Source organism: Hippopotamus amphibius, chromosome 5, assembly GCF_030028045.1.
Source record: "Hippopotamus amphibius kiboko isolate mHipAmp2 chromosome 5, mHipAmp2.hap2, whole genome shotgun sequence".
Lineage (NCBI taxonomy): Eukaryota > Metazoa > Chordata > Mammalia > Artiodactyla > Hippopotamidae > Hippopotamus > Hippopotamus amphibius.
Genome location: NC_080190.1, coordinates 10,503,323 through 10,518,365, shown reverse-complemented (window position 1 = coordinate 10,518,365; position 15,043 = coordinate 10,503,323). Strand labels below are relative to the sequence as shown.

The window sequence follows — 15,043 nt, the reverse complement described above, 5'->3', positions numbered from 1 at the left end:
CTGCCACTTTGAGGCAGTTGAGAGGGATTTTCGGTCGTACTGGCTATTGTAGGATCTGGATTCCTGGATATGGGGAATTAGCTAAACCTTTATATCAGCTCTTGACTGAAACCCAGGAGGCTAACACAGATCAGATACTATGGACACCTGAAGCCCAAAACACCTTCAAGGCTCTTCAACAGGCCTTGATGCAGGTTCCATTTCTTAGCCTCCTGACTGGACAAGAATTCAATCTGTATATTACTGAAAGAGAGGGAATAGCACTGGGAGTCATGACCCAACCTAATGGACCCACACAACAACCAGTGGTTTATTTAAGTAAAACTTTAGATGTGGTGACCTCGCTGTCTAAGGATAGTGGCCGCTATTTCTTTGCTGGTACCTGAAGCCCTCAAATTTACTAATGGCTGGAACCTGACGGTTCTTACTTCTCATGATATATCTGGGCTTCTTAACTCTAAAAGCAACCTTTGGATGTCTGATAATCATCTCCTTAAATATCAATCCTTGTTATTAGAAGGACCAGTGACTCAATTCAAAGTTTGTAATGTTCTGAACCCTGCCACCTTTTTGCCAGAAAAAATGACAGATGTCCTGACTCACGACTGTGTCCAGGTTTTGTTTCGTAACTATGATTCTAATGCCACTACATCATAGCTGGGGACTGATTGCAAATTTAACCCAGGTTGGAGATGGGTGGCTCCAAATGGAACCCACTGGGTTTGTGGAACAAATTTATGGCCCTGGTTACCCCCAGGATGGATGGGATGATGCACTTTGGGCCTAACTTTTGCCCAAGGCAGAATTGTAACCGAATTTACAGAGGCACCTGCTAATCTGCCTTACTTGCAGACTCGCTGGACTCGATCCATTTTTCATTGGTATGATTACTTGGCTGCTATATTTGTGCCCTCCTTAGGTACTACTGATATCATGATTAGAGTAGAAGCATTGACCAACTTTACTCAGCAAGCTTTAAATGATAGCCTTAAAGCTATAAAAGCCCTCAATACGGAACAGATTCAAATGCAAAAAGAAGTGTTACAAAATAGGATGGCCTTAGATATAATAACAGCAGCCCAAGGAGGAACCTGTGCAATAATTCACACTGAATGTTGCACCTATATTCCAGATAAGAGTGCTAATATAACCCACTATACCAACCACATGAGTCAGATGATAAATCTTTAAGCTCACCTGAGGTCTCTCTTCGGGATAATTTCAGGTCCTGGATTACTGGATCATCATGGGGTAAAATGTTATTATCTGCCACTATATGTATTATCGTATACTTGCTGTTCACTCCTTGTCTTTTTAACTGGATAGGAAAAATAATATCCAGTCGGCTGTGAGCCTTTAAATTACAAATGGTTGTGGAATGTTCTTCCATCCACCCTCCACCCTATTCAGGATAATATTTAGGCCCCCTGCATCTGGGGTCCCCTACTGGGAATGGAAGTAATGCTGCTTTCCCCTAAATAACGATGCCCCTTTTCAGCAGGAAGTAACTAGAAGATTAGGGCACCCCTTTTCCCAGCAGTATCAATTTCCATCTCAGAGAGGGGGGATTATGAGAGTTCTGGGGGATGACTTGGCCAGGGGAAGGGTGGTAGAACTGGAAAAACATGGTTGACTGTGACCAATCATTCTAAACCCTAGGGACTCTGTCTTGTGACTACAGCAAAAGAAATGGGACACAGTTAACTGAAATGGATCACTGAATAATGAAAGACTTTATTCTGATAATTGTCAATGATTGTAAATTCCTAAGGAAATGGTAAACTTTAGGGAAAGGTTGATGCTATAAAACCTACTCATGTAAGACCCCTTCTTGGGTCTCTCCACCCCTGCTGGTGTCTGTGCCAGCAGCTGCTGTACTCTCTTCTTAATAAACTGTTATTCTGTGACTTAAATCTGAGTCACGGCTTGTTATTGATCCTGATGAGAAATTCTTTTCCTTCAGAGATCATGAATCCACTCCCTAGATAGATTCTACAGCAACACTCCCTCCCCTCCCCTGGCTAAAACTGGTTGCTATTTTGAAACATCAAAGACCCTGTCCCATCCAGGAACCCTGACATGTACTCTCAACACACATACACACGCACACACATGATGTGTCATCCTATGTTTGCCACTCTAATTCCCCCATAGAACCTTAACTCTTACATCGGATCATCTGTGGATTTTTCTAGATATACTGCTATGCTGGGAGTCCCTGGAGGGAAGGGACCATGTGTTGCTCACTTAGTACCACATCGTACATCACCCAGAGCCTCATAGAAGCTCCGGCTGACCATAATGGAATGGCAGGAGTGAGGGTGTGTGTGCCCTGAGCCATGCCCTCTGTGCCTGTGCCAGGTCCTGAGAAGTATTTCTCTTCCCTCGTGTATAGTTTATGGGGAGCCAGACATCATATCAGAAGCAATACTGACCACAGCCTCACCATTACTAAATATTATTATTTGAGAATGTTCTGCTTTCTGACAAGCTGAAATGGAATCTCAGTGTTTTCACTTGAATTTTAGGAAGCAGTGGAGCTGAGCTGTGAGCACCCTTGCTCTGGGGTCAGTGCTCTAGGCTTCTGGCTTCACATTCACTATGTCACAGCTGTGTGACCTTTGAGACATTGTGTTTTATTCCTAATCCTTGTGTTTCTCTTGTATAAAATAGATTGTGTAAGACTTCTACCATAAAGGATGTTGTGATGATAAAAGGAGAGACTACAGGTAGAGCACTTACCTTGATGCTGGGAAGGTCATAACTGCTAAAGATATGACCATTCCTCTCCTCCCTACATCCCTCCTCTCCCCTCCTTCTCGTTCTCTCCTCTTCTTCCCTCTCTGCTTTATCCTTAGATTCACTTTTTCCTTATCTTCTTTTCCTTCCTCATCCTTATTCTTTTCCTTTAGCCTGCAACCCCAATTTCTTCCCAAACTTAAAGGATCGGACTCTTACATTCGCTGCCCCCTCATCTCGTGACTTCAGCCTCAAGCCACAGCTTTTAATGCATAGTTAGTGTGGAAAGTGTAGGAACTAGAGAAAAGCACAGAGAAAAGGTAAAAATGCCCATCCTCCTACCACCAGAGATTGCCTTTATTAAAATATATATTTCTTTCAAATTATGTATGTATGTTACTGACATACAGTTTTTCTCTAGTTTATATTCTGAACATTTTAACATGCACTCATGATTTTTGGAGATTGAAGTTTTTTCTGGCCTTCTTCTTCTTCTTCTTCTTCTTTCTTCTTCTTCTTCTTCTTCTTCTTCTTCTTCTTCTTCTTCTTCTTCTTCTTCTTCTTCTTCTTCTTCTTCTTCTTCTTCTTCTTCTTCTTCTTCTTCTTCTTCTTCTTCTTCTTCTTCTTCTTCTTCTTCTTCTTCTTCTTCTTCTCTTCTTCTTCTTCTTCTACTTCTTCTTCTCCTCCTCCTCCTCCTCCTCCTCCTCCTCCCCCCCTCCCTCCTCCTCCTCCTATTCCTTCTTCCTCTCTTCTTCTTCTTCCTCTTCCTCTTCTCCTTATTCTCCTTTTTCTTCTTCCTTCAGCTTTATTGAGGTATGATTGACCAAGAAATTTACAGGATACTTAAAGAGTACCTCGGAGTGATTTGATATGCTCATGCATCATGAAAAGATTCTCCCCCAGCTATTAAAGAATATATCCATCACCTTATGTTTATCTTTTATTTTGGTGAGAGCATTTAAGTTCTACTCTATTAGCAAGTTCCAGTTGTACAATAGATAGTGTTATCAACTACTTTATATTAGATCCTGAGACCTTATTCATGGTATAACTGAAAGTTTGTACCCATTTACCAAACTCTCTCTGTTTCTTCCACCCCCTTTCAGTTCTTTTAGTAATTGCAATGGTTAATACTGTGAAGGTCATGCTTGTTCATGCATCTTTGTCCACCTTAAGTAAATTATGACTTCTTTTAACTAGATTCTTAGAAGTGGAATTACTGAGTCAAAGGGTTGATAATTTGAAGACTTTTAAAACATATTGATAAATTATTTTGTAGCAATGTACCAATTTTTTCTCTAATCAGTAAAAAAACAATAGTGGCAATTTTCTACACGTTCAATGATTGGAATGCTATTATTCAAAAATCTTGGCTGAATTGTGGGTGAAAAACGGTGTCCAGTTATTTTAATTTCCATGTCTTTGCTTAGAGTGAAGGTGAATGGTTTTAAGCCATTTATGTTCCTTTTTCTTAATTGTCTGTTTATACCCTTCATCCATTTTGTTTTTGTGAAAGTTAGTATCATCTCTGTTGATTTATATAAACTCTTTAATTTGGATGTTAATACTTTGTTCATTACACTGATGACAAATATTTTACCAGTTTGTTGCTTGCCTTTTAATTTTTTTAAAAATTTTATTATTTACTTATTCATTGGCTGCATTGGGTCTTTGTTGCTGTACACGGGCTTTCTCTAGTTGCTGCAAGCAGGGGCTACTCTTAGTTTTGGTGCGCAGCTTCTCTTCGTGGTGACTTCTCTTGTTGCGGAGGACAGGCTCTAGGTATGTTTGTGGGCTTTAGTAGTTGCGGCACTGGAGCTCAGTAGTTGTGGCTCGCAGGCTCAGTGGTTGGCAAATGGGCTTCATTGCTCCACAGCATGTGGGATCTTCCCAGATCAGGGATCAAACCCATGTACCCTGCATTGGAAGGGGGATTCTTAACCACTGCACCACCAGGGATGTCCCACATTCTAGTCTTTAAAACTTCAATCTATACCAAAAGCAAACTGAGGAGTAACCAATATGTTCTCTTTATCGGTCATTAAATGACAAAGGGTATTTACAGCCTCAGTGGACAAGAGAAATTCTCCCTGACTCAACCTAGCAAATCCCAACGTTTCTCCTTTGTGCACAGACTGCTCCTGGGTGTTCCAGCACCATTGGATCCTTTCATCCACAAAGAAGCCTCTAAGGACACCATCCACTGTGTGTGCCCCAAAGGGAAGTTTCTAGTCAAATGATCCATCTTAGAGCAACCTCTGACGTTTACTGTGTGGAGTGTGTGTGTACATACATGTCACTATGCACAGGATGTGGCCAGGAAAATCCAACTGTCACATGAGAATGCGTTCCCCAAGAGAGCGGGTGTGTCCAAGCTGTCACTTTGGAGCAGGTTATTTTCAACCTTTGGGGATGCATGTTTGGAAACTGTCTTTCCTCCTAGTTGGAGTCACATTCAGGAATAGCTCAGAGATGGTAGATATTGATAGTAAGAATTTAAGTCACAAACTTTCATTAGGTGTAGCCTAGGATATACCCAGGTTATCTGACTTCGTCTGTTCTGTACCAATTCTTATCTTTCAGGGAAATTTGTATTGGCATTGTTTATAAGGCATTTGTCCCAATTATGTAGTGTAACTAGACTGATTGTCCTTAGTATGATTTAATTGTTCCCAGCATAGAGGAGCTGATAAAGCTGCTGAGAATCTAAGCGTTTTCAATCGCAGGAGGGAGCAGGTAGAGAGAAAATTAAATGTTTTGATTTTACCCCAGGTGTAAAGTACCAAATTGTTGTGAACCATAAGTAGCTTGAGGAGAAGAGCTTTTTTTATATCTAAAAAACCAAAGATTAAAAGCCAGCACTATGTCAGACAAAAGGCATAAAAATTATCTCATATTCAGCCGTTCGCTTAATTCCATGTAATTAACTTTTGTTCTGAATCCAGTTATCTCATTAGCTCTGTTGACCTTGTCTGATGATTGAGGATGACAGTGACAGTGAGAGTTTTAAGAAGTTTGTGAGGTTTTGTTAAGGCTCGTGTGATTTGTCCGGTGAAGGGGGCACCTTGATCACTGCAGAGTGTGGAAGGCATATCCCACGTGGAAAACACAACTTTAACCACTTTTTTCTCATTGTGAGGCCATCAGCCCTGCAGCCAGAAAGGGCTATAAGCTATCAAACTTCAAAAATGAGGTCTGTCAGGGAGCCAGGAAAAGCCAAGCGGCCGTCTTAGATTTCCCATAGCCCTGTTTACAGCTATTGTTTACCTATTTTAAATTATCTGATTTAGGAGTAGACTGTTGCCATACTTCAAGGGCATCAGGATGTCAAAGGCCTGACAATGAGGTTTTCATTTCTGTAGAAGCAGAATGAACTTTGTGTACACGTGTCATAGTCTTCATAGATCATGGTGAAATACTACCTATTCCCTTAAGCAAAGTAACAAAGATCTTAAAAGCAATATGAGTCACTTAAAGGCAAGGTAATTCACATAGTCTGTTACCAAAAGCAGCATTGCAAGAAAACTGTTTTTGTTAACAGAGAGAGGGAACCAAATAGCAGTTTGGTACCAGATTATTGTTAATAACAAAATTTATTTACCTAATAAATTTTAATTTAGTCTTAGAAAGTCCTTTCTATAAATCTTGAAGAGGCAATATTTTTGTAAAGGCGTCAGAGTGAAATCATACCTGTCTATAATCACAAAAGACTTAAGAGGGCACATTGAAAATCTGATTACAGTGCAATTGATAAACTGATTTGGTTACTGCTGTGACACACGACGTTTTTAGACAATATCTATGACTGATAACTTTTTATCTGGACATTTCAGAATTTTAGGAACTCCATATTATTTCTAGAATATTTATATTATTAAACAACTGCCATATAATATCCAAAGGGTTTAGAACACTCAGTCAGATAGGATAAAATATCTCAGGGTGGCACCAAACATATTTCTTAATAGTTTTAAACCTTTTGTTTATGTGTAAAAGGAAGCCAATGTTCAGTAATTAACATTTTAATGTCTTGTTTTAGTCCTAAAATGTTCACCCAAAGTTCTTATCTCATTTGCATTTTTTTCCCTATAAGTTTCTTCACATTGAGTTATTTTCTTTGCTGACAAATTTGTAACAGATAGCTTATATTAAACCTAGGCACAATAGAAGTGTTATGTTTAATGTTGATGGCTTTAAAGATATGTATATTAATTAGATCAACAAACATTACTACCAGGTCTTAATCTAGTATTGAATACTTCCCATTTCAAGTGAACATGAAATTTGTTTAGCTTAATTTCTCTTGTATTCAGGACTGTTTGATTTCTAAGCGCTTACTTTTTTTCTAAGCCAGTTAAATAGAGCTCATTTACAAATTAACCTCAGCAATATTATCCAAAGTCAAAGACACAGGCTGAGACATACACGCATATGCAGATAGACAGAGATCTCATAGTTTCTGCTTGAGATTTAAAATGTTTCTTTTCCCCCCACCCCGTTTTTTCCCCTTGGCTTGAAGTTCTATTAATTAACCCAAGGCTGATGTCTCAGGCAAAGTGGGCTGTGATTGTATCTCAAGGGCATGATGAGTTAACTTCAAGCTTTTTCCTAGGCATATTTTTGTGATTTCAGGGTCAGAACTTTGATGAAGAACAAGCTAGCTATTTCTAATTGTATATGCAAAAAGAACCGGTTTTGTAATTAAAAAAATCTTTTATCTTAACCAATTTTATCCGGAGTCTAAAGAATATTGCGGCTGCACGGTCTAAAGTCATCCTTCTCTTTCTGTAGTCATGGTTTCATAGCTAAAATTTAGTACTCAAATTGGCTCTGATAAGAGAGGCAGACTGGCTGATAGAATGGTGTCCCAGCAGGGACTGTCCCTCTGGGGAGGTGGGGTCTTTGATCAGAAGAATCTGAAGGAGTGAGGGAAATTGCAGGAGTAGGGGAAGCTTGGTTCCCCCCTCTGAGAGTTGGGAGAAGTTAGAAGGGGATTCTTTAGAATGTTAGGAGTGTTTTTCTGATTCCTTAGGCTTTTGATTATAGGAAAAAATCCTGGATGAAAGGGAACCTCAGTCCATTTACCCATCCTGTGGCAATAAAGGTCTAATTGTAAGAGAACCATTTTAAGACCATTTTTTTTTAATCCCTAAACTTAAATAAAGGTCAGGCACTGCTACAGTAGAATCTAGGTTTTTCCTTTTTCTCAGCCCACCTGGATTAGAAAGGGGATCCTCCCCTGTCCAGTAACCTGTAACCAAGACCCAAACTGCGCTCCTAGAATGGAATCAGCGTTCTGGAAACACTTACCAGGAGGCTCTTGCCTGAAGGGGTTTGAGGAGTCCCCCTAATTCCCTTCGAACCTGGTGGGCTTTCAAATATCCTTTTTTTTCCCACCGAATCCTGACCGGACGTCTCTGGCCTCCATTGAAGCCTTGTGCAAGGCTCCCATCGCACTATGGCCGGAGAGGGGTTTTGAACCAGTGCAGACCTGGTTGCCAGGACTTTCCAGGGGAGAGATTCCTTGTCTAGAAGCTTCCTATGCTGCAATGTATTCCTTGAGACTGAGCATCTATGAAGCGTAGGGTGTAGGCTGTTTGGAAGTGGCCAGCCCTATAGGTGGTCTGTTTCAGTGTATGAGCTGCTAAGGCCTGGAGTGAAGGGGGATCTCCTGGAGGAGCTGGAGTTAGCCACAATGGAAAGTGCCGGGGGGTCAGGATCTGAGGGCTGAGAGATGGCAGTGTTCCCATAGAGGATCTTTGGACACAGAGTGAGGGGGGAGAGCAAACAGCAGAAGAACCCCAAGTCTATCGCCCCGTTTGTTTGGCGTCTAAAGTAAACTTGAAGGGGACATAAGGCTTAGGTAAGAAGGAAAGCTTGCTTCCCAAGTACAGTAGGAAAGAGAATCACAGGAACAAAGTGCAGGGCAGTGTGTGCTGGTGGGGTGGCACAGGCACCTGGAGGGCTGCTCTGGAGAAAGACACTGGAAGGCAGTGAGGCCCGGGGGAGGTGATGTTTTTATCCTGGGAAATACAGTGTGGCGTGTAGAAGGGTGCAATTTGTTGGCGAGGGCTGCAGGCACTGAGCTCTGACTTCCCCATGTGTTGTTCCCAGGGTTGGTGAAGAGGCACAGCTTGGGCGGGGGGCGTGCTGGGGGTTGTCGTTTAGGCAGAGCTAGAGAAAGGGGGAGAGGGGAGAGAGGGGAGAGAGGGGACAGAGGGAGTGCTGGGGCTCCTGCACTGAGGGGGCCCAGATTAAGCCCTGTGGGTCTTGGAAAGAGAACAAAGCAGAGAGCTGAGAGCAAGGAAGTGCTCAATGAAAGAGAGTAAAAGTCAGAAGTCCCCAGCAAGCAGTTTGGAGAGACCTGCACTTTACCTTGAATTTCCCGGGTTTCAAAATAATCTGATCTCTTAACAAGGGTTAGTCCCTGTGTGTCCCTGTAAAAAGGTGTCCAATGTTCGGTCCTTTGCCCTATTCCTGTTGCTTTCTTTTTAATTGAAATGCAGCTATCGAAATACAGACAGGAGTCTGGTGATGAATATGTAGTCCCGGAGCTCCTTTGTCTCCTGCCTCAGGCAATGTAACCAGAGGCAGGTAATGAATGTCAGCCAAGAAGCTCATCTTCTCGGCCTCATTATATGTAATCTAGGGGCCAGTTGTAAATGCCTAGAATGGAGCAAAATATCTCCTACCTCACTCTGATGAGCTGGGGTCCCGAGTAGGGGTGAGCAGCCAAAGGTGGCTCCTTGGTGGGGGCTGGGACGCTGTCTCTGGGGATACCCTGTGCAGGGGCTCAAGCCCATCCCAGTGGCCACTGCCGTTGCAGGCTGTGGGCTTCCCCTCTTGCCACTGCCTCCCAAGGCTGGGTTCAGCTACTGAACTGCTGCTGCTGTGGGCATCCGTCAGTGAAAGTGCCTAGCTCAGCGCAGAGCCAAGAGTTCTGGAGCACAGCCAAGGGGAGGAAATGATGATGAACGGCCTTCAGTCAAGTCCTCTTGATAGGAAACATGACCTCGGACTCAGAGGTCTTTCCCTGGAAGAGTTCCGAATCTCAGTCTGTCCTCAGGACATCTTCCTTCACGAGACACAGGGGAGTGACTTTTCCTGTCTCTTTCCAGACACCAAATTGGGTGTGGCCGTGAGGCTGGTGAATGGAGGTGACAGGTGTCAGGGCCGCGTGGAGGTCCTGTATCAAGGCTCCTGGGGCACCGTGTGTGACGACGGCTGGGACACCAATGATGCCAATGTGGTCTGCAGGCAGCTGGGCTGTGGCTGGGCCTTGTCGGCCTCAGGAAGTGCCCAGTTTGGTCAGGGCTCAGGGCCGATTGTCCTGGATAACGTGCGCTGCTCAGGAAATGAGACCCACCTGTGGAGCTGCCCCCACAATGGCTGGAACTCCCACAACTGTGGACACAGCGAGGACGCCAGTGCCATCTGCTCAGGTGGGTCTCACATAAGTAGGGTTGCACATCTGGGGTGTGCTTTCCTTCTTCCATTCTGATCCCCTCTCAAAGCATTTTCCTCATTTCTTGCTTCTTTACATGACCTTATCTCCGGCTAGGAATTACTATGGGCTTTTGAGATCACACATGGGATGTGGACCTGGAGCTGGACCCCTCCATCTTGCTGCCGCAGTGGACCCAGAAAAGCTGCGAGGCTGACCATTGGTTTGGTTCCACTCGGTCACCTAGGCACACAGCTAATCTCCCCTCAGTGGGCATTGGCAATAAGGGATGCTGGTCTGCCTGGACTGCTCAGGGGGCAAACAACTGATATGTCTAAGACATTTAGTGGTAGTTCTGTCTTCAGGTACAGCTGGATCCAGAGGTTTCCAGACTCTCTGTCTCCCTGCGCTTTTCATACCTCTCCTTTCTCATGTGTATGGGCTTCACCCTCAGTTTGCTTCCTGTTGTGGGGACGGGGTCAGCTGCAGGTCTACATCCCAACAGGCAAAAGAGTCTATTTGTTTCAGTCCCTCAGTTGACAAGTTCTGGAGGGACTCTGAGCATCCTGCCGGCACTAGGTGTCTTGGCCCCAGGCATCTCCCTGTGCTCTGATGGTCATCAGTGAGTCCATGGTTTATTTCAGAATCAGGCTAAGCTCTGAGTTTGAGAGTGACATGAGTAAGAGCTCAGTGGAAAGCGATCCTTCTGAAGAACCTCAGGTCTGATGAGGTGGGGTCCTAGGTAGGAGTGAGCAGCCAAAGGTGGCTCCTCGGTGGGGGCTGGGATGCTGTCTCTGGGGGTACCCTGATGCGGGGGCTTAAGGGCATCCCAGTGGCCACTGCTGATGCAGGCTGTGGGCTTCCCCTGTCCCCAGTGCTCCCAAAGCTGGGTTCAGCTCCTGAATTGCTCATGCTGTGGGCATCAGTCAGCGAAAGTGCCCGGCCCAGCGCACAGCCAAGGGTTCTGGAGCAGAGCCAGAGGCGGGGAAATGATGATGAACGGCCTTCAGTCAAATCCTCTAGATAAGAAACATGACCTCGGACTCAGAAATCTTTCCCTGGAAGGATTCTGAATCTCAGTCTGTCCTCAGGACGTCTTCCTTCACGAGACACAGGGGAGTGACTTTTCCTGTCTCTTTCCAGAAACCAAATCGGGTGTGGCTGTGAGGTTGGTGAATGGAGGTGACAGGTGCCAGGGCCGAGTGGAGGTCCTGTACCAAGGCTCCTGGGGCACCGTGTGTGACGACGACTGGGACACCAATGATGCCAATGTGGCCTGTGGGCAGCTGGACTGTGGCTGGGCCTTGTCGGCCCCAGGAAGTGCCCATTTTGGTCTGGGCTCAGGGCCGATTGTCCTGGATAACGTGCGCTGCTCAGGAAATGAGACCCACCTGTGGAGCTGCCCCCACAATGGCTGGAACTCCCACAACTGTGGACACGGCGAGGACGCCAGTGCCATCTGCTCAGGTGGGTCTCACATAAGTAGGGTTGCACATCTGGGGTGTGCTTTCCTTCTTCCATTTTGATCCCCTCTCAAAGCATTTTCTTCATTTCTCGCTTCCTTACATCACCTTATCTCCCGCTAGGAAGCATGGGGTCCTTAGACCCCACTCTCCCTGATCCTTGTTACAGGTCACTAGACCAACCTTGATTCTGTCCACCTTCTTTTTTTTTTTTTAAGAACTTTTATTGAGATACAATTAACAGACAATAAACAGCATATATTTAGAGTGTACAATTCGGTATCCCAATCTTCCAATTCATTCTCCCCCAACCCTTCCTGCTTTCCCCACTTGGTGTCCATGTGTTTGTTCTCTATACCTGTGTCTCTATTTCTGCCTTGCATTTCCTCTTTCATAGTTGTTAGCACTTGCCTTGTGTATTGAGGTGCTCCTATATTGGGTGCATATATATTTATAATTGTTATCTCCTCTTCTTGGATTGATTCCTTGATCTTTATGTAATATCCTTTCTTGTCTCTTGTAACATTTTTTATTTTAAAGTCTATTTTATCTGATATGAGTATTGCTACTCCAGCTTTCTTTTGATTTTCATTTGCTTGGAATATCTTTTTCCATCCCCTCATTTTCCGTCTGTATGTGTTCCTAGGTCTGAAGTGAGTCTCTTGTAGACAGCCTATATGTGGATCTTGTGTTTGTATCCATTCAGCCAGTCTGTGTCTTTTGGTTGGGGCATTTAGTCCATTTACATTGAAGGTAATTATTGATATGTATGTTCATATTACCATTTTCTTAATCATTTTGTTTTTGTTTTTGTAGGTGCTTTTCTTCTCTTATGTTTCCTGCTTAGAGAAGTTCCTTTAGCATTTGTTGTAGGGCTGGTTTGGTGGTGCTGAATTCCCTTAGCTGTTGCTTGTCTGTAAAGCTTTGGATTTCTCCAACGAATCTGAATGAGATCCTTGCTGGGTAGAGTATTCTTGGGTGTAGGTTCTTCCCTTTCATCACTTGAAGTATATCATGTCACTCCCTTCTGGCTTGCAGAGTTTCTGCTGAGAAATCAGCTGTTAACCTTATGGGAGTTCCCTTGTATGTTATTTGTCGTTTTTCCCTTGTTGCTTTTAATAACATTTCTCTGTCTTTAATTTTTGTCAGCTTGATTACTATATGTCTTGGCGTGTTTCTCCTTGGGTTTATCCTGCCTGGGACTCTCTGTGCTTCCTGGACTTGGGTAGCAATTTCCTTTCCCATGTTAGGGAAGTTTTCAACTATAATCTCTTCCAATATTTTCTCGGGTCCTTTCTCTCTCTCTTCTCCTTCTGGGACCCCTATAATGTGAATGTTGGTGCATTTAACATTGTCCCAGAGGTATCTTAGGCTGTCTTCATTTACTTTCATTCTTTTTTCCTTATTCTTTTCTGCATCAGTGATGATCACCATTCTGTCTTCCAGGTCACTTATTCGCCCTTCTGCCTCCGTTAATCTGTTATTGGTTCCTTCTTGTGTATTTTTCATTTCTGTTATTGTGTTGCATATCTCTGTTTGTTTGCTCTTTAATTCTTCTAGGTCTTTGGTAGACTTTTTGATCTTTGCATCCAGTCTTTTTTCAAAGTCCTGGATCATCTTCACTATCATTATTCTGAATTCTTTTTCTGGAAGGGTGCCTATCTCCCCTTCACTTAGTTGTTTTTCCTGGGCTTTATCCTGTCCCTTATTCTGGTACAAAGTTCTCTGCTTTTTCATTTCTCTGTCTTTCTGTGGCTGTGGTTTTCAGTTGTGTAAGATGAAATACTGCTGATACTGCTTGATCCTGCTGTCTGCCCTCTTGTCCACCTTCTTTTTAATCTGGCTGTGTTCCCCTCCAGATTGCTCTTTTATGACCATTGCTTCTTATGGGAAGCATCATGGGGATCCTGTCAGCGTGTCAGTGCTCCACATTCCAGTCAATGGTCCTTGGTGCAATGTGTAAATCCTGGGTTAAGCCTCTGTGTTGACCACCTGTAGTTACTAGGATTGCGAAAAACTTCAGCTACCAGCTAGAGAATGTGTTATTGAGGATGTTTTTGCTTAGGTTGTAGATTTTCAAGCGATGGTCTCTAAGCTAGAAGGGGACCCAATAACTGATATGTCTAAGACATTTAGTGGTAGTTCTGACTTCAGTTACAGCTGGATCCAGAGGATTCCAGACTCTCTGTCCCCCTGTGCTTTTCATACCTCTCCTTTCTTATGTGTTTGGGCTTCACCCTAATTTGCTTCTGGTCGTGGGGACAGGGGCCAGCTGCAAGTCTACATCCCAACAGGCAAAAGGGTCTATTTGTTGCAGTCCTTCAGCTGACAATACCTGGAGGGACTCTGAGCATCCTGCTGCTGATAGGTGTCTTGGCGCAGGGATACCCTGTGCTCTGATGATCGTCTGTGAGTCCATGGTTTATTCCAGAACCAGCCTAAGCTTTGGGTGTGAGAGTGACATCAGTAAGAGCTCAGAGGAAAGCAATCCTTGAGAATAACCTCAGGTCTGATGAGGTGGGGTCCTGAGTAGGGGTGAGCAGCCAAAGGTGGCTCCCTGGTGGGGGATGGAAGCTGTATCTGGGAGTTCCCTGGCGTGGGGCCTCAAGCCCATCCCTGTGGTCACTGCCAATGCGGGGTGTGGGCTTCCCCTCTCCTCACTACCTCCCAAAGCTGGGTTCAGCTCCTGACTGCTGGTGTTTTGGGTATCAGTCAGCGAAAGTGTCTAACTCAGCACACAACCAGAGGTGGGTAAATAATGATGAATGGCCTTCAGTCAAGTCCTCTTGATAGGAAACATGACCTCAGACTTAGAATTCTTTTCCTGGAAGGATTCTGAATCTCAGTGTGTCCTCAGGATGTCTTCCTTCAGGACACAGGGGACTGACCTTTCCTGTCTCTTTCCAGAAACCAAATTGGGTTTGGCTGTGAGCCTGGTGAATGGAGGTGACAGGTGCCAGGGCCGGGTGGAGGTCCTGTACCAAGGCTCCTGGGGCACCGTGTGTGACGATGACTGGGACACCAATGATGCCAATGTGGTCTGCAGGCAGCTGGGTTGTGGCTGGGCCTTGTCGGCCCCAGGAAGTGCCCATTTTGGTCAGGGCTCAAGGCCGATTGTCCTGGATAACGTGCGCTGCTCAGGAAACGAGACCCACCTGTGGAGCTGCCCCCACAATGGCTGGAACTCCCACAACTGTGGATACGGCGAGGACGCCAGTGCCATCTGCTCAGGTGGGTCTCACATAAGTAGGGTTGCACATCTGGGGTGTGCTTTCCTTCTTCCATTTTGATCCCCTCTCAAAGCATTTTCTTCATTTCTCGCTTCTTCACATCACCTTATCTGTGGCTAGGAATTACTATGGGCTTTTGAGATCACACTTGGAATGCGGACCTGGAG

At 44.4% G+C, this 15,043-nt stretch overlaps 1 protein-coding gene across 1 annotated transcript in view; it reads left to right on the top strand.

Moving 5' to 3' along the window:
- Positions 1-8,434: 8,434 nt before the first annotated feature.
- Positions 8,435-15,043, top strand: part of LOC130854176 (deleted in malignant brain tumors 1 protein-like) — a 197,203-nt gene continuing 190,594 nt past the window's right edge. Inside the window, 4 exon segments of the mRNA XM_057736939.1 lie at positions 8,435-8,441; positions 9,858-10,196; positions 11,264-11,650; positions 14,554-14,877. Coding sequence (XP_057592922.1) covers positions 8,435-8,441; positions 9,858-10,196; positions 11,264-11,650; positions 14,554-14,877 — 1,057 coding nt within the window.